General features: G+C 45.0%; 1 protein-coding gene across 9 annotated transcripts in view; it reads right to left on the reverse strand.

Moving 5' to 3' along the window:
- LOC121575713 (DENN domain-containing protein 5B-like) overlaps positions 1–20,537 on the reverse strand; it is a 64,139-nt gene that overhangs the window by 34,942 nt on the left and 8,660 nt on the right. For 6 of the 9 annotated variants that reach the window (XM_041889000.2, XM_045212353.1, XM_045212357.1 and 3 more), the window contains exons 2-3: positions 7,197–7,256; positions 2,206–2,315 (exon numbers count right to left, since the gene is read on the reverse strand). In XM_041889000.2, the coding sequence (XP_041744934.2) occupies positions 2,206–2,315; positions 7,197–7,256 (170 nt within the window). The remainder of the gene's footprint in view (positions 1–2,205; positions 2,316–7,196; positions 7,257–20,537) is intronic. The other 3 variants (XM_045212359.1, XM_045212358.1, XM_045212355.1) reach the window with 1 other exon arrangement.

Genomic DNA, 20,537 nt, shown 5'->3' on the forward strand with positions numbered 1-20,537 from the left:
TCGTGCCTGGCCATGCAGTCATGGGTGAACAGAGAGTACAGGAGGGGGACTGAGCACGCACCCCTGAGGGGCCCCCGTGTTGAGGATCAGTGTGGCAGATGTGTTGTTACCTACCCTTACCACCTGGGGGCGGCCCGTCAGGAAGTCCAGGATCCAGTTGCAGAGGGAGGTGTTTAGTCCCAGGATCCTTAGCTTAGTGATGAGCTTAGAGGGCACTATGGTGTTGAATGCTGAGCTGTAGTCAATGAATAGCATTCTCACGTAGGTGTTCCTCTTGTCCAGGTGGGAAAGGGCAGTGTGGAGTGCGATAGAGATTGCATCATCTGTGGATCTGTTGGGGCGGTATGCAAATTGGAGTGGGTCTAGGGTTTCTGGGATTATGCTGTTGATGTGAGCCATGACCAGTCTTTCAAAGCACTTCATGGCTACAGACGTCAGTGCCACGGGTCGGTAGTCATTTAGGCAGGTTATCTTAGAGTTCTTGGGCACGGGGACTATGGTGGTCTGCTTGAAACATGTTGGTATTACAGACTCGGTCAGGGACATGTTGAAAATGTCAGTGAAGACACTTGCCAGTTGGTCAGCACATGCTCGGAGTACACGCCCTGGTAATCCGTCTGGCCCAGCGGCCTTGTGAATGTTGACTTGCTTAAAAGTCTTACTCACATCGGCTACGGAGAGCGTGATCACATAGTCGTCCGGAACAGCTGGTGCTCTCATGCATGCTTCAGTGTTGCTTGCCTCGAAGCGAGCATAGAAGTGGTTTAGCTCGTCTGGTAGGCTTGTGTCACTGGGCAGCTCGCGGCTGTGCTTCCCTTTGTAGTCTGTAATAGTTTTCAAGCCCTGCCACATCCGACGAGCGTCAGAGCCAGTGTAGTATGATTCAATCTTAGACCTGTATTGACTCTTTGCCTGTTTGATGGTTCGTCGGAGGTCATAGCGGGATTTCTTATAAGCTTCCGGGTTAGAGTCCCGTTCCTTGAAAGCGGCAGCTCTACCCTTTAGCTCAGTGCGGATGTTGCCTGTAATCCATGGCTTCTGGTTGGGGTATGTACGTACGGTCACTGTGGGGACGACATCATCGATGCACTTATTGATGAAGCCAGTGACTGATGTGGTGTACTCCTCAATGCTGTCTGAAGAATCCCGGAACATGTTCCAGTCTGTGCTAGCAAAACAGTCCTGTAGCTTGGCATCTGCGTCATCTGACCACTTTTTTATTAACCGAATCACTGGTGCTTCCTGCTTCAGTTTTTGCTTATAAGCAGGAATCAGGAGGATAGAGTTATGGTCAGATTTGCCAAATGGAGGGCGAGGGAGAGCTAGAGACAGAGGGGATTTGGTGCCTTCGCCCCATTACCCAGGATACCCTAGAGAGAAGCCACTGCATTGTGTCTTATCCTGGGCCTCTCTGCTCCAATGGTGTGTGTGTGTGTGTGTGTGCGTGTGTTGTTTCCTAAAGCATTGGTTGGAATAATCCTAGCATGTCCTTCCTTTCCCCTGTAAACGATCCAAAAAGCAATTTCAATGCCTAGTTGGGGTATTGTTAGAGTCAATAGCCCCCATTTATCCTCCTTCTGTTCCCCAATATGGTCCCTCCATCCACTCATTTACATTTACATTTTAGTCATTTAGCAGACGCTCTTATCCAGAGCGACTTACAGTTTAGTGAGTGCATACATTTTTCATACTGGCCCCCCGGGGGAATCGAAACCCACAACCCTGGCGTTGCAAGCGCCATGCTCTACCAATTGAGCTACAGGAGGCCACTCTGTCATCATAGTGGTCTCTGTCATCATAGTGGTCTCTGTCATCATAGTGGTCTCTGACATCATAGTGGTCTCTGACATCATAGTGGTCTCTGACATCATAGTGGTCAGACTTGCTCATGTGGAACAAACTTAAACTTGTCCTGTTTTTCAATGCTGAATTGAATGTCATTGAGAAAACAGAATGGTGTCATAATGTATTTTTTCACAAACATCCTTTCTGAATTTTAAAAGTAATCCAATAAGTAATCATCTAGTTTTTCAAATGTATCTGTAATCTGGTTACACATTTTTTTGCCGGTAACGTAACTGATTACAGTTACAGTTTGTAATCAGATTACCTGTTACTCCCCAACCCTGCCATAATTTCTCCAATATTGTCCCTCCATCCATACACCACCCAGTTTGGCTCAAAACTCAGCGATGGTTCACCCACCATGTTGACAGCATCCTGGTCGAAAGGGTTCCACTCCACGTTCTCAGGGTAGTGGGCCAGGACTTTAGACTTGAACGTCCTCTTCAGGGGGCTCTGCTCAAAGTTCTCCCCTAGAGACAGAGAAAATGAGAGAGAAAGAAAGAGAGAGCGGTCAAGTCTCTCGCCCAGTTCCTTGTTCTTGTTCCCCTCACTTTGCCAGCCTCTCATGTGGAAAAGAGCAAGGTGTAATGAACAACACATCTACATCATCATCATTAAGCCCCAGCCTTGATGCTAGGCTGCTAAAAGCCTCAATGCTATACAAGTAACAGTGTGTATCTAATGGGGCAGCAGCAGCAGTGTGTCTAATGGAGTATGAGCAGGACCATGTTGGCTCATGTGTCAGACAGCTGCACTGACTACAACAACAGGTCCACTAAGCAAGGAGAAGCTGGGACCGTGTTATTAGCCTAGCTTAGTTTAGCTAAGCAGTAATAAGATGTGTGCAGTTTACTGAGTCTTATCCATTTCCTTCACTACTGTGTGCTTTCTCTGTAGCTTCCTAGCATGGAATCACATTACCTAGTGACTATAGACATTGGCTCTTTGTTGGGGTTCAATACCAAAACTCAGAAGCCATGATCATGATTGTCCAACTACTGACTGTTGCTTCCAATGGAGAGATCAACTCTGTATACTAAGAAGTCTCAGAGAGGGCCATTAAATGTTAGTGCTAATCCAGGCACGCTAGTTATTTAACTGTGGGTGACCAGGTCTCCAATACTACAGCAACAACAGGGAGACCAACACCCATTGATTTCAGATAAGTGAAAAGAACCGTTAGATGGGCCGGGTTGTACCAATCATGATGACCGTTTCCGCACCTTTTGATGATGTGAGCGAGGTCAGAGGGTAGTGGAAGGATGAGGAGAATGGAGGGAGGAGCAAAGTGATTGTTTTAAATGTGTCACAATGGTAATTTCATGGCGAATGCAACTATCGCAGATCAATGTAATGTGTTTTGCAGAGATAGTAAGATGAATAGTCTATCACCATCAGTAAGAACGGTTGGAATGTTACAGTGTTTACAACGCAAGATGTGCATGTTGTTGATTTAGTTTGCTGTACTACAGGGACAATCTCATGGACAGTTACCATGGCAATCTTCTTCTCCTATACTAGTAAACAAGGAAATGTACACCATTTTGTATACATCTGGCCCTTCATTGGACACGTGTTAACAAACCTCCAAACGAGCTTCAATGCCATACAACACTCCTTCAGTAGCCTCCAACTGCTCTTAAACACTAGTCAAACTAAATGCATGCTCTTCAATCGAACACTGCTGGCACCCGCCCACCCGACTAGAATCACTACTCTCGACGGGTCTGACCTAGAGTATGTGGACAACTACAAATACCTAGGTGTCTGGTTAGACTGTAAACTCTCCTTTCATACTCACATTAAGAATCTCCAATCCAAAGCAACAAAGCCTCCTTCACTCATGCTGCCAAACATGCCCACGTAAAACTGACTATCCTACCGATCCTTGACTTCGGCGATGTCATTTACAAAATAGCCTCCAACACTCTACTCAGCAAATTGGATGTAGTCTATCACAGTGCCATCCGTTTTGTCTCCAAAGCCTCATACACTACCCACCACTGTGACCTGTACGCTCTTGTTGGCTGGTCCTCACTACATGTTCGTCGCCAAACCCACTGGCTCCAGGCCATCTATAAATCACTGCTAGGCAAATCCCTGCCTTATCTTAGCTCATTGGTCACCATAGCAACACCCACCCGTAGTATGCGCTCCAGCAGGTATATCTCACTGGTCATCCCCAAAGCCAACACCTCCTCTGGCCGCCATTCCTTCCAGTTCTCTGCTGCCAATGACTGGAACGAATTGCAAAAATCTCTGAAGCTGGAGACTCTTATCTCCCTCACTAACTTTAAGCATCAGTTGTCAGAGCACCTTACCGATCACTGCACCTGTACACAGCCCATCTGAAATTAGCCCACCCAACTACCTCATCCCTATATTGTTATTTATTTTGCTCATTTGCACCCCAGTATCTCTATTTGCACATCATCTCTTGCACATCTATCATTCCAGTGTTAATACTAATTGTAATTATTTTGCATTATAGCCTATTTACCTCCATAACTTGCTACATTTGCACAAACTGTATATATATTTTCTGTTGTATTTTGTGTTTGTATTGACTTTATGTTTTGTTTTACCCCATATGTAACTCTGTGTTGTTGTTGTTTTTATCGCACTGCTTTGCTTTATCTTGGCCAGGTCGCAGTTGTAAATGAGAACTTGTTCTCAACTGGCTTACCTGGTTCAATAAAAAAAAAATGAAGAAAAAAAACATACACAAATGGTTCGTCACCGGAGTGTGAGGGCTGGAAATGGTAGGATATCAAACCCCTTCAGAAAAGAAGACTGAAGGATGAGGTCACACGCACACACAGTGCAAGGGTGAGATATTGTGAGGATAATTGCAGGGCACAAACCAGCAGCAGGAGTCAGAGAGGTCAAACACAAGCAAGGGGGAGCAGAAAGAACCAGAGGCAGGGAGCCAGATAGCAGCATGGGAGAAAGCTGGAAAACTGGAGAGTGTGGGGGAGGAATGAGGCGAGATGGGGACACACAGCTGGGTTAATGTAAGGAGATGGAAGAGTAGCGATGTTAGACAAGCCTTAACCTGCACTGCTTTGATGGATATTGATGGCTGACGTGAGCTAGGGATTCGGTTTCCACTTTAGGCGTTAGTGTTATTGTATCAGTGTGTGTGTGTGTGTGTGAGCGCGCGTGGGCAGTTGACATTTTGGAAGCGTTGGTGAACACTCTCCCACTCTGTCATGTAGAGACTATTTTTAAAAAATCTCAAGGTTAACCTCGGTCCTCCAGAGGGATGCCTGTGTGTGTTTGTGTGTTAATCATTACATTTCCAACACTAGACTTTCCAGATTTCCAGTGCTAAACAGATGGCATGTCTTTAGCATTACATTTACATCATTTAGCAGACGCTCTTATCCAGAGCGACTTACAAATTGGTGAATTCAACTTATGATAGCCAGTGGGACAACCACCTTTTATTTTATTTTATGGGGGGTAGGGGAAGGATTACTGTTAGACTATTCCAGGTATTCCTTAAAGAGGTAGGGTTTCAAGTGTCTCCGGAAGGTGGTCAGTGACTCCGCTGTCCTGGCGTCGTGGGGGAGCTTGTTCCACCATTGGGGTGCCAGAGCAGCGAATAGCTTTGACTGGGCTGAGCGGGAACTGTGTTTCCGTAGAGGTAGGGGAGCTAGCAGGCCAGAGGTGGATGAACGTAGTGCCCTCGTAAGCACAATGCCAAGACGTTCAAGCTGCTGTTAAGCACTCTGCCCTATTATATTGTCCCTGTATCTCTATAGCTCTGTCTCGAACACACACACACTATCCTGCCATCTCTTGCCTGGGTGCCTTGTGGGTGGCAGTGCCAGTGGGTTAGTGTTATGAGAACTATTTAACAAACTATTTCAGTGTCTCTGTGCATCTCCCAAAAGGATCAAGAAACGGACAGAGTCCCGGTCTGCATTGTCAGAGATGTTTATTCATTGAGAATTCTGCCACAAAATGGTCGTACAATATTTTGATACGCACACGTCATACGAAAATCCCACCGCTCTGTAGGCGGGCTGTAGTTTTCCACTTTAAAACTGCTCTCCTGACCATCAGTTCACACACACACATACATACAGACATAGGCTGCATTCCTTAGTTATCGCCGTCCTCACAATATCCTGCACCATATTTCATACTCCTTAAAAAGCCTAACAGTTTCTCTCCTCCCTAAATTGGGAGGCCTCTTTATCTTGGTTTCTCAGTTGTCTGTAGACAGTTCTCCTTGTCCTTTGTTGTCTGGCCTAACTCTTACTCACATTGCTAAATAGTAGCACAATGTCATAATCTTTACTGGTCCTACACTCACACATTACCAGGTAGTAGATTCTAACACATCTCACACAGTTTCGGAGTGTAATAATTAGTCACTACTAAGAAAGTACTAATCATACTTAAAACAAGAACATTTCACAACTATATTTAAGGGTGGAACATTTAGTCATTACTTTTAACCTGTATATATTTTAATTTCTATATCAGTTAGTTCCTGGTTTCAGTGCCTGTGTGGAGGTACAGTGATCTGAGCTGGCATGAGAAGGATGCCTAAAGCTCTCCTAAGGCCCTTAGCTGAGACAAACAGGAGTGGACAGGACAGAGAGGAGAGGGCCTAAGCCTCTTTCCTCTCTAATGACTCTCACTCTCTCTTCCTCATTCTCTCTCTCCCTCTTACTCACTCTGTCTCTCAAAGTTAAACCAGGACCCACACGTGAAATAAGGGAGAGAGAATGAAATAGAGGAGAAAGCCAAACCTCCACTATCAAAAACAACAGTGAGTGAAGAAGAGAGAAACAGCCTGGTAAAACTCTTTCATTAGAGAAAGAGAATGATGAGGGTAAAAATAGGCCGCTTCAGAGGAGAGTGACTGATTTGGAATAAGAAGCTCTGAGAACCTGACCCACATACAACAACTGGGGAAGGGTCGAAGAAAGACACAGACACAGACACAGACACAGACACAGACACAGACACAGACACAGACACAGACACAGACACAGACACAGACACAGACACAGACACAGACACAGACACAGACACAGACACAGACACAGACACAGACACAGACACAGACACAGACACAGACACAGACACAGACACAGACAGACAGACAGACAGACAGACAGACAGACAGACAGACAGACAGACAGACAGACAGACAGACAGACAGACAGACAGACAGACAGACAGACAGACAGACAGACAGACAGACAGACAGACAGACAGACAGACAGACAGACAGACAGACAGACAGACAGACAGACAGACAGACAGACAGACAGAAAGAAAGAAAGAAAGAGTTGTACACCTCTGGATGGGATACTGTTGGCGGAGTTTACCTGTGGCTGCTGTATCGGGGTCTCTGCCTTGGCGGTCAGCCTCTAGCCATTGGTACAAAGCTATGGTGGAGGCACATGCAGAAAAGGGACAGAGGAAACAAACAAGAAACAGCCCATGTCAAACCAAACGCAAAAATAAGCACACAAACGCAAAATTAATCAATGATTAAAGCATGATGAATGAGACAAGCATAAACATGAAACGTAGTCGGACACATCAAAACAAAACATGGCATCATGGCAAAAAACATGTAAAGTCCCAATAGTCTCAAACAGTTTCCTTTCCTTCACGACCACTGATCCGACAACATTTGATAGGTATAAGCAATACATTATCAATCTATCCAGATCTTATATGCATCAGTGGTAGTGAAGGAGAAGAGAAAAGCTGGACAGGCAGGTGTGTGAGAGTATTGGGGACATACAGAGTAAATGTATTAGCATGTTGCAGTGACAGTGTGACATATGATGGCACAGAGGCTTATGGCTTATCGTTAGTTAGTGAGCAGCAGGCTGTCAGGCTGCAGACTGGACCATGTTATTAGGATGACATTTCCTGGCATCATCAAAGCAGAAGCAGCCTGCACAAATCCCAGACAGGCAAACACCTTTAGTATCCATCAGCCCAATGCCTGTGGTGTAGCAGCACTCACAGCTTCAACCAAACACCATGATCAATTCGGTTTCCTGTTCATTTCCTGAATAAATTCCAGTGATACACTGAGTGTACAAAATATTAAGAACACACCGCTCTTTCCATGACATAGAATGACCAGGTGAATCAAGGTGAAAGCTATGATCCATTATTGATGTCACTTGTTAAATCCACTTCAATCAGTGTAGATGAAGGGGAGGAGACTGGTTAAATAAGGATTTTTAAGCCTCAAGACAATTGAGACATGGATTGTGTATGTGTGCCATTCAGAGGGTGAATGGGCAAGACAAAATATTTAAGTGTCTTTGAACGGGGTATGGTAGTAGGTGCCAGGCACACCGGTTTGTGTCAAGAATTGCAACGCTGCTGGATTTTTCACGCTCAACAGTTTCCTGTGTATATCAAGAATGGTCCACCACCCAAAGGACATCCAGCCAACTTGACACAGCTGTGGGAAGCATTGGAGTCAACATGGGCCAGCATCCCTGTGGAACGCTTTCGACACCTTGTAGAGTCCATGCCCCGACGAATTGAGGCTGTCCTGAGGGCAAAAGTTTGCAACTTCATATTAGGAAGGTGTTCCTAATGTTTGGTATGCTCAGTGTGCACACACACTCACACCAGAAACGGCACCATCTTGAATCTCACACTATCAAACACTCTCTCATACAAACATGCCTAAATCTTGCATGCACACTGCACAGCCCAGTCTCTCCTATTCCAGGCTGAGTTTTTCCAGAGTCATTGGTTTGTAGATTAAAGGCCCTAGCTAAGTAATTAAACCTCTCCCAGACGACTGACTGACTGACTGACTAACTAAGCCACAGAGCTCTGACTGTCTCTCATGTCTAACCAGGTCAATGATCAGAGCGGAGCCACCGGAGTGTGTGTGTGTGTGTGTGTGTTGTCTCTCACTGAAGGGATCTGCCCTGAAAACCTAGCTCCACAAACACACAAGCAGAGAAGACTGAAGGGTCATTATGATGAGTATGACACAGCGTCTCTCTCTCTCTCTGCCAGACTTTTATTATAGCAATGCAGTACATTGTGTACACTGGCCAGGTGGGGGAGGGGGCTGTGTAATGACAAACCCTGAGGTTAGCACTTTCTGAACTGTACTCATCCCTGTTGTACAAGCTTTATGACAGCAGCACAGGGCTCTGTCAAGTCATTACAGCGGTCACTATCATTACTCCAACCCTGATTCTGCAACACTCACATGGAGATCACACACACACACAGTACAGCATGTACGCATGCAGACAGGCACATGCCAACCCAACACCTCTATATCTATGTTATATAATGCCATCGCACTTATCATATTTGAAGGCTGCAATCTATGCAAATTCTCTCTCCCTCTCCGTCCCCCTCCCCCTCCCCCCTCCCCCCTCCTCTCTGTCCCCCTCTCTGTCCTTGTCCTTCTCTGCTGCTGACACATTCTTTATCCCAGTCTCTATTTACAGAATAAACTCATGAATCTGCTTTGTAAATAGCTTCAAATCTATTGTTTTGATATGTCTGTTGTAACTGAACTGGAAGATGATTTATATTGAATGATCCTGATGAACTGGGATAAGAGTAGATAAGAGTCCTCATGGGCACACAGAACACACACTACACAGAACACACACTACACAGAACACACACTACACAGTGAGAAACACACAGCTGTCTGCACAACATCCTGTGCAACACGAGGCCCAATGCCAACCCCTGCCTTATCTCGCCATCTCTATCCCTCCATCTCTCTCTGTCCAGGACAGTCTCTCAATTACAGATGCAGTGTGTAGACCAGTGGAGGTACAAGGCTGCTCTCGCTTATCTCCCCGTTCACACAGCAATTCATCTCGCCAGCATCACACACACAAAGGGGAGGGCTGTCTGTAACTGATGGTGACCTTCAGTTGAGTGTTTCTGCAGGCCTCTGAGGGTGTCAGTCAGCACCACACTGTGTGGTGTGTTGTGTTAGATGGTGCAGGGCTCATGCACGCACACTCACAGAAACGTACACACAGAGATGCACACTCACATGGATACACACATGCAGAAACGTGCACACACACAAAATTGGTCTGTTGTCCCCAATACAAAGCTAGTTGTGAGTGATTGTAATGATTAGAAATGGCATGAGGATCAATGTGAAGCAGTATTAAGCTGATTACCTATTGGGCTGGAATGGGTTGCGGGGTCCTATTGAGATTCTACTGGGAGACCAGGCTCAATGAAACCCAAGGCTAAATCAATGCACACTGGTCTGAAATGATACCATTCATTATTGGTGCCATAAACACTAATACAATATACTGGACCAACTCATTCCAATGGCAGGACTGAATGATCTGACTACAATATCCTGTAAAGCACCAATACAATGTACCACATAAGCTCTAAGCACAAAAAGAACAATAAAAAAAATTATATAGCCATCAGGGCCATTGTAACTGTGTATTGAGTGGTGGTGGCCTGGATGTAATGATGTTGAATAATAAGAGTTTAATACCATATTCATTCTCTCTGCTCTTTAATGATGCAGAGATTGATTTATGTCTACAACCTCCTCCATATTCATAGCATTACAGTGGGAGAGCAGAGGAGTGTTTCCACCAATTGGAGGCAACGGCCACTTGGAGAGTATGGACCATGCTTTGGCTAACTGCTCACACAATCATGGACGACGCATCGCTATAAAGCAACATAGCACACACTAGGGCTGATCCCAATTAGTCGACTGGTCGATTGTTTTGTCATTCGGCTGTTGGTCGACCAAGATTGTTTTTGTCGAGCAGTAACAAATATATACAGTACCAGTCAAAAGTTTGGACACACCTCCTCATTCAAGGTTTTTCTTTATTTTTACTATTCTCACTATTGTAGAATAATCGTGAAGACCTCAAAACTATGAAATAACACATATGGAATCATGTAGTAACCAAAAAAGTGTTAAACAAATCAAAATATATATATTCTTCAAAGTAGCCACCCTTTGCCTTGATGACAGCTTTGCACACTGTTGGCATTCTCTCAACCAGCTTCATGAGGTAGTCACCTGGAATGCATTTCAATGAACAGGTGTGCCTTGTGTGTGATGTCTTAATTTCTTGTTATTTTTTTACTTTTGGATTTTTTTGGGGGATGCTTTATACACACCATAAGATAACTCACCCTATCTCCCCCCATCCCCCAGTATCTTACTGGCTATTATACTGTAGTGGTTGGCAGCCTATAGCTGTCCATCTCTTTAATGTCAGGCAGCTCATCAACCTCACTGATCCAGGGTTGGGCAGTGTTCATCAGATCTCACTATGGTCCATAAACCTGGGCCATTTTGGCTGATAGACCATCACATCACAGCACTGTAGGCCTGTAAAACTATAACCGTAAAAGTGTGTGTGTGTGTCTGTTGGAACCTGCTAACTCAAAAGAGCAGCCAGATGAGGAGAAAGATGGCTACTGTTTAATGAAGTGCATCCTGAGGTAAGTGGAAATAGGGACATGGCCTTTACACACTACAGTACAGTACAGTAGGACAGGGGGAGGATAATAAGAGACAATATGACCTCTGAACCCAGAGCGATAAGAAGGGAAAAAACATGAGTTTCATCATGGTGTTCCCCCTGCTGTCACAGTGTGACAGGTCGACTGGAGTTCAGAGGTGGGAGGTCAAAGGGGGCAAATAAGTGGATGCTCCACAACATATACCATTCCTGAGGACAGCCTGTGATTTGTCTCTGTATAGCACACAACAGGGGGAGCTGTGCATGTATTATAAAATACAATCATGATAATCTACTACACTGGAATGCATAACAGAGATGCATGGATGTATAATTCAGGAGTACAAAAAAAGAGACAGGGGATAATACATTGAAATCCTACATCCATTTGAGCCCTGACCAGTCAACTCAAGCCAAAACCAATGTCCTGGCACTGGTTGTGAAAACCAAGCCTCCTACTGTGTGTGTGTGTGTGTGTCGATGTGGGTGTACGATGCTTATTTTATAACGACAGACAGCGGTCAGAGCAGTCATGACATTTTGACAGCTGGTAATTGTCATGCAAATGACTGCCGGTCTCACAGTAATTGACCATTAATTAACATAAACATGTTTAGCATCTACAACTAAATAAATAATTGATTTTTTTGTGACGGTGAATGCTATATTAAATGGATTTATTCAACTTTTTTAAATGTAGAGGTTCCAAAGGTGCGGACCTTTGGAACCTCTACATTTAAAAAAGTTGAATAAATCCATTTAATATAGCATTCACCGTCACAAAAAAATCAATTATTTATTTAGTTGTGATAGGCCAATAAACCTGGGAATGTCTTAGAAATCCAAACATAAGGGCTGCGACTCTATATTGATGATTTGGAGTCTCTAATAAAGGAATGCACTCTGATTGTTGCGCTTCCAGCGGAGAGAGAGAGACAATTGCATTGCTGCTCTGCTTGTGTAGCAAGAAGGTTAGGAGATTTCTAATCAATGGAAGATGGAATTAAAATGACAGAATTAAAAGTGAAATGAGAAAGAAAGGCTACAAGGACCAAAAGCCAACAGGTAGGCTGCTATTTACACTATAATCTGAATAGAGTTGTTATGTGTAGGATAACTGTAGGACGGTGAGAAGTTATGGCTAGCCTCAATTAGCCTAGTTAGCTAGCTTCTCTCGGTTTGATGCAGTCAAGACAGGTAGTACTATGTAATCAGATGGGATGATAAATAACTAGCAAGAATTGCTGTCCCTCCCTCCATCCTGCGTGTTACTCACTCACACACACACACACACACACACACACACACACAGGGCCTCTACTCCCTAATAGCCTACAGCTGCTCGCTCTTTGCCTTTTGGAACGGGACCTCCAACTCCCATCACCAATTGTCCTCATTCAGTTCATTCAGATTATTCAAATTCAATCACAAAGTGATTATAGGGACACTAGAGCGCTGGGCACCAGGCCATTAACGAGGGCCATTAGCAAGTTTGGTAGGCTACCCATCAGCGCCATTCATTTGCACAGTTTTGGATTGGGATTACCGTGACCAACGGTCACAGGGTATTTGCCTGCGGTCATGACTCGTGACTGCTGGTGTGGTGGTAATTCGGTCAGCGCGACAGCCCTAGTCCGAGCCAGACATGAACACCTGACAGACAGAACGTGAGCCGACCACAGATCAAGGACAGGCCTTGGATGGAGTACTGCAGAGGAGCACACACAGATTACCATCTCCAACACTCTCACAAGTGACAACACCTTTAAAACACAAGACAAGTAGTCTCCCCTATTCAGGCATTTCTGAAGGTGTCATTTTCGCATCTATCTACCGGGATAATTGTGATGAGCTGAATTCTATCGACAGGGGATAAAGTAATGAAATTCTATCCAATGTGCTCATTCATTTCATAGCCTATCAAAGGCGGTAAAAGCCATTCTCTCTCCATCACCCTCTCTCACTCGTTCTCTTTCTCTTCTGACCTACCTCTCTCTCTCTCTATTCCTTCCTTCCCTCCTCTTTCCCCCTTCCTCCCAACCTCTCCCTCTCATGTTCTCCCTCCATGACACACATTATAATTTGAGGTAATTATTTCCATCCATAAACAACTAAACCCTATTCAGGCCCACTTCCACACACACACGCACACACTATTCCCAATCTAGTCCTCTGAAGCTCCAGTTGAATGTGTGATGATTGAAACCAGAGACCACTTAATGCACCCCCTAATTACAGCCAAATGCCCCAGAGAGAAACACACACACACACACACACACACACGTTCTCCCTCATTAGGAGGGAGACCCCATCTCCCCCCTTCAGCATCAGCACCCAAAACACTGGCCAATTACAGCAGCAATCAGCTCATCTATACAACCAGAAAGTCTCATACACACTCTCATCACTATGCAGACACACACACGCACAGTGAAGCTCCAGACAGTGATGTATAATGCATGTGTTGTATTCAGCAAGCTGGGCTGCAGGGTGTTCATACATGCTACACTGGGAGAGACAGTAGTAGACAACACAAGCAGCTGGGGATGGCAGCCACAGAGAATGATTGAGAGGCTTTGTTGCCATGACAGAGTTGGCGTCCGTCAGATGTGGCTGTAGACATGGTGTGTGTGTGTGTCTGTGTGTGTGTCTCTGTATATGCATGCATTGGGTTGAATCAGCTCTGTTGGATTGTAGCACACAGAGAGTTGCTTTGTGGGTGGTTGACAACACAGTCTGTCCCCGATCGTCACCCAGCCCTGACAGAGACGGGAGACAGCACTATGAATGGATAGATGTGACATTCTGAAGTAGGAGCCATCATGACAGACAATCCCATGGGCTTCTAGACATTAACTTAAAAAAACATCTCTATATCTGGGCGTCTCCTGAATATATTATGCCTGTGAAATGACAAAGTAGGAACAAAGCCTTCTGAGGACAAAATATGATCATTATTATGACAAAGAGAAATGTACAGGTTGTAAAATGAAAAAGATAAGCTTTAAGTTCTGATTTAAGACTAATAAAATTACAAGACTCTAATAAAATGGTATTATTATAGCTAGTAACATTTCATGATTTGGCTAATACTTTACTGCCCCAGCTAGGAACAGTAGCTCAGTGTTAAAGTTAGCTGTGCTGCATCCTGCAGTGCTGGCCCTGTTCCCATTGGCCCATTGGGCTTCTGAACACATTCCAGTACGCACCAGACCAGCTCAACAGCTGCTCAGGCCTAGTCAGGATACACACACACACAGTCACACACACACACACACACACACACACACACACACACACACACACACACAGGCGAATGCAGCCACACTTTCTCATACACGATCATGTACAATGCACACACACACACAACTCTTCCCCCATAACCTCCAACCACACCACCCACAGTGCTGAGCCCAACCAACCACGACTCTCAGTGCTACAGTGCTGAACCTACCCAACCAAGACTCTCAGTGCTACAGTGCTGAACCCACCCAACCACGACTCTCAGTGCTACAGTGCTGAACCCACCCAACCAAGACTCTCAGTGCTACAGTGCTGAACCCACCCAACCAAGACTCTCAGTGCTACAGTGCTGAACCCACCCAACCAAGACTCTCAGTGCTACAGTGCTGAACCCACCCAACCAAGACTCTCAGTGCTACAGTGCTGAAATCAAATCAATTTTTATTTGTCACATGCGCCGAATACAACAGGTGTAGACCTTACCGTGAAATGCTTACTTACAAGCCCAACCAAGACTGGCAGTGCCACAGTGACACCAGCAATAGAGCAGCACCGCATCTGTCTCCTGTCAACAAGATAAACAGGTAGGGGGGCAGGGTCGCCACCTTGTAATCTCTTAATTATCATGAATTATCTTTACATGTAGGGGTCTTGATGCAGGGCCGGATGTGTGTGTGGGAGTGTGTGAGAAAGAATAACAGTGTGTGCATGAATATGTTGGTGTGAGTGTGCATCTGCTTTCTTTTTGTTTGTCAGTGTGTGTTTGTTGGGTCACAATGGTCATGTGTCACAGCCCAGATTAGCCTGGTTCTGATGGCCCTATTCAGCGCTCTATTGGCCAGAGTACAGGGACAGAACACTGGCACGGTGATGTCACCACTCTGTCATTCTCTCAGGCACTGCTTTGTCCCCTCTCTCCATGAGGGGGAGAGAAGAGAGGAGGGACAGGGGTAAAACAGAGGGAAAGAGAAATGCGAGCCTGGGTTAGTGGGAGGAGGGAGAGGAGGAGGGTGAGGAGAAGGCGAGAGAAAAGAAAGGAAGGGGGAAAGGAAGAGGTGTGTGGATGACTCATTTTTATTCAGGCACATGCACCACTCTCCCAGGGGTCCTTCGTTGAGCCAGGTTGACTTGTCCCAGCTTAATGACTCACTGTAACGTGATCCAATGACAGGTCAATTAGAAGGTGTTGCTGATCCCTATACTAAATGTGGAGGTGTAGCTGAGGTAAGGTGCTGAGGAAGTGAGTCAGTACAGGTGCAGCTTAATAAACACTGTTTACACTATAGATATAACAATCATCACAAAACAAAGGAAAGAACAACCCATTAATCAACATAAGATGCTACCTTTATTCCATTTCCACACCCTGTAATAACTGATGGATCTGAACAAAACATGTAATTGTTTTTATTTTAGTTCACTTGAGGGGAAAAATATGGCACACGTTTGTGATGTGGGATTTAGGAGGGGAAAAAAGCTTCTCCAACAGTTTTTTTTATCCCTGCTAAGCTGGGTTCACCACAGTGGAACCTGTCCAACATTCTTTCCCCATGACACAACGGCATCATCAGCCCCGCTTGTTTAGGAGAGAGAGGGGAGGGAGAGAGAGATGGAGCTTTAAAGTTGTGGGGAGCCAATTCTTTTTGAGCACTTTTATGTCCATGACTGATCAAAACTCGTTTTCTCAAGGCTCTCTCTTGTCCCTCTGCAGCAGACATGGTGAGCAATATGTTTGGAACATAAATCACAGCATCGAATCGCAATACATATAGAATCTGGATAATCGCAATACATATCGTATTGGCACCTAAGTTATTGTGATAATATCATATCGTGAGGTCCCGGGCAATTCCCAGCCCTACTTTTAAGGGAGATACCTAACAGAGAAAACTTAAAGTTGATACTCCATAACTCATCAGCTCCACCATTGTAATTCATGGTGGTGGCAGCACACACAGTTTCAGCCAGTTTCAGTTTACAGTTTCAGACACTGTTTCAGCCCTTATAAACAAAATTCAGGGACTATTTTGCATAATGACAGACATGTGACTCTTCATCTTGCCCCAAATGGCAGGTATATGCAACTGGGATTGGGATTTCCCAGCATGCTGTGCAGGGGGGGTGCGTGCGTGCTGGCAGCTGTAACAATGTGCGAGGGGCGGTACAGGCTGTTTCAGAGTGATAAAGGGCTATAAATAAAAGTAAGACACTCCAGGAGGGATTTAGCGCTGCATGGCAACATCACTGGAGTCTGAGACACACACAGGCAGTCCTCAGAAGGGAGTTTATGTCAGTGATGCACTGGGGAGTGAACATGAAGCAGGAGATACAGGACAGAAAACATTTACCCATCCTGGAAGTGGAACCTGATGAAAGGGGGAATCAAATAGACCTATGGAGAAAACTCTAGTAGGCCAGCTAGTAGCTACCTGTCCTAATTATGTTTTGAGGGCAGGAGCAACTTATAATTAAGCAATTGGATGAGGGCAGTACTAACAGCTGTTTTCATGCATTGCAATAACAAGGTGATGAAAATGATGATGACGGGTGACTGGTCTGTGCTGACTCAGTGTCCACCAAGCTGTGAGGTACAGAGGTGTATTCAGGTGGCCAGGTGTTCCTCTAGAAGAGTCATCTGGGTTCATTTGGTTCAGTATGTTCATGTACTGTAGGGTTATATAATAAGTTCATGTAGGTTCGTCCAAATGTTCATTCCCCCAGGGGTAAAGCCAGCTGCAGTAGTGTACAGGCTGACTGACCCAGCCTCCTGTCTAAAGACAGAGAGAGAAGAAAGGAGAGAGCCTGCCTGGAGAGAACCCTGAAGGGAGGGTGGACTTGTTGGACTGAGAAATACAGAGAGCAAGTGAGAGAAACGGCAGATGATGGTTGTCCTTCTGGAAGGTTCTCCCATCTCCACAGAGGAACTGTCAGAGTGACCATCGGGTTCTTGGTCACCTCCCTGACCAAGGCCCTTCTCTCCTGATTGCTCAGTTTGGCCGGGCGGCCGGCTCTAGGAAAAGTCTTGGTGGTTCCAAACTTATTCAATTTAAGAATGATGGAGCCCACTGTGTTCTTGGGGACCTTCAATGCTGCAGAATTGTTTTGGCACCCTTCCCCAGATCTGTGCCTCGACACAATCCTGTCTCGGAGCTCTACGGACAATTCCTCTCAGGGCTTGGTTTTAGACAGGTGTGTGCCTTTCCAAATCATGTCCAATCAATTGAATTTACCACAGGTGGACTCCAATCAAGTTGTAGAAACATCTCAAGGCAATGGAAACAGGATGCACCTGAGCTCAATTTCGAGTCTCATAGCAAATGGTCTGAATACTTATGTAAGTAAGGTATTTCAGTTTTGAGGGGAAAAATATTCAAACTGATATTAAAATAGAGACTCAAACATGTTGACATTACATTCAAATGCTTGTTGGACAGATTCACAGATGAGAAAAGTGCTCTAAAACCACATCTGCCACACCAAGCCAACAGATATTGCATGTCTGTGATCATAACACACTCTAGCAATCTCTATAAAAACATGCTTCTCTTCTCATTCATCAACTGGTCTGGCTGGCACACAGAAATTATTTCAGCTCTAAAATGTTCTGATTTATGCAACATGAATAATCCCTGACTGTCCAGTAGCATGGCCTCACACTGGACGCCACCTCGCCGTGGCGATGGCCCTGTCGCTAGGCACCACCAGCGCCCCTGTAGCCTACCACTACCCTGGGCTGTAATCTGTCATGGGAGGCTGCCCTGGATGGCTGCCGTGGTGATGGTTACGTAAGGAGATTTACAGCCGGCGCCCCTGATATAACCGCACAACGTTATTATGAAGAGGAGGAGGCCGGGTGCTGTTCTGCTGACGGTGTGACCCGTGTTGCTAGGGACGCGGGCGGTGTAGTATTATTATCATCCTGTGATCGATGGAAATGACCCAGCGTGCATTAAATCACACACAACTCCTCATCTGAGAGGGATTTTCCCTCGCTTGCATCCAGAAGCATCTTTCTTCTTGTACATTTCTACTATCCCTCTCTTGGCCTTCATAAATTCTCTCTCTCCCTTTTCTCTGTTCTCCCTCATTTGATTCTCCCAAGAGATGACTTTCTCTTTCCTGTCTCGCTGAGTCCTCATCTCCCCTCTCTGTAACCCTCTCTTTCTTTCTCCCTATCGCCCATCTATCTATCTATCTGCACCCCTCTCATTATTTCTCTATATTCCCTCTCTTTATACCTTTCCATTTTTCTCAATCCCAGTCAGTCATTTCAACAGAAGCCTGGTATCTTTGAAATGTCTTTCAGTGATACTGACAGTGCCCTCTCTAGGTCAGCCCCCTCCAAGGCAAAGACCAAACAAACAGGACGTATCACACAGACCGCAGAGCACTGGCTGTACTATTTCACCACTGGGTATAACCACTATCCATTCTCCAGGGTACACACACCAACTACACTGGTTGACCCTTGTATTGACAGACAGACTGAGGGGGAGGAGAGAAAGGGATGAATAGAGCAATATAAATACATTGTTTGAAACCAGCATATTGGACAAGCAGCATATGTTTTGTATAAATTGTATTTTTTACTAAATGAGTTGTATAATGAGCCTTGAATACATGTTGTCGTTCTATTGTTGGAGATGCTATTGCTGGGATGGAGACGTCAGCCAATAGGAGGAAGTCAGAGAGAGAGTCCATGGAAGACTTTATACTATACCTGGCAACTGACCTTGATGATGACACACACAACAATGCATTCTAGGGGAATGGAAAACCATTATGTTACATGTGCCGGGTAGGCTCTGCCTGGCTACCCAGACTCTTTGCTCCACTCAAATGCTATGCCACGCTCACTGACATTTGTTTTTGGATATTACCATAGTCTGGATATTACCATACTCCCGACCCTTCACCGAATACGAACACATTCGGATTGTCTGATTGGTCCCAGAATCCAATGGGTTGGGCCAGAGCCAGAACACACGTGGGTGGAGCGACGCTTTCGGAGTATGTAATTGGCTTTGATACTTTGATTGGTTAGAGACGATCCAATCGCTGATGACTGTTTTCACCACAAACCACGTCACCCAAACCACTTTCACTGTCAGATTCAGACTGAAGTCTGTAGCGAACGACAGAGCAGAGGAATAATTTAACATGAGGCGTCAGGCTAGAGCAGGCTACCACTGATTGTCAATATGTTGCCCTGGTAACCATTGAATATATTGTGGCTTAACTAACGTTGACTTGTATGTACTATACATCAGGATTCTCATAGTTGAACAGAGTGTACAGATTGACTAATTGTAGAAAACCACAGGAAGTCTTCAAGTGCTCTTGAAATTGACGATATAACAAATGGCACTCTACAGTGTTTATTCAAGTCCAGCTTCAATCCCTTCAAAAAGGGATATATTCCTAGAAAATCACAGCCATATTGGCTTTTAAGTACTTCCACCTTTTGTCCAACAAGAGAAGAGTATCATACAACACTCCAGTCATTTGAATAGCAAATGAGGATTATGGAGTCTACCTTAATGCTGTATAATAATTCCACTAGTCTCTGCACTCTTCCCCTAAAAGCGTAGAGATACAGTATTTGGTTACAGTGATTGTGAGCACATTCCTGTCACTCTCACTTCTATTGCGGCAGATAATTCTGTTCATAGTCAATAGGCTTCTCTGCCAGTACTGTTTCCACACAGATAGCTGCATAATAATAACTGATGGAAACAAAGAGAGTGAAATGTCAGATAGTGACATTTCCATATGCTGAGCGCCTCACAAACATGTTGTTTGACATTCAGAGATGTAACAATGGTGTTTTTACCACAGGATGAATACAGGCCCGTTCATAAAGAGCTGTGCTATATGGAACACTACATACCTCAGTGCTATTAAACAGTAGGAAGATGGCATTTCAAAAAGAACCGAGGACAAAGT

This window comes from Coregonus clupeaformis, unplaced genomic scaffold (genome assembly GCF_020615455.1).
Source record: "Coregonus clupeaformis isolate EN_2021a unplaced genomic scaffold, ASM2061545v1 scaf0009, whole genome shotgun sequence".
Taxonomy (NCBI): Eukaryota; Metazoa; Chordata; class Actinopteri; order Salmoniformes; family Salmonidae; genus Coregonus; species Coregonus clupeaformis.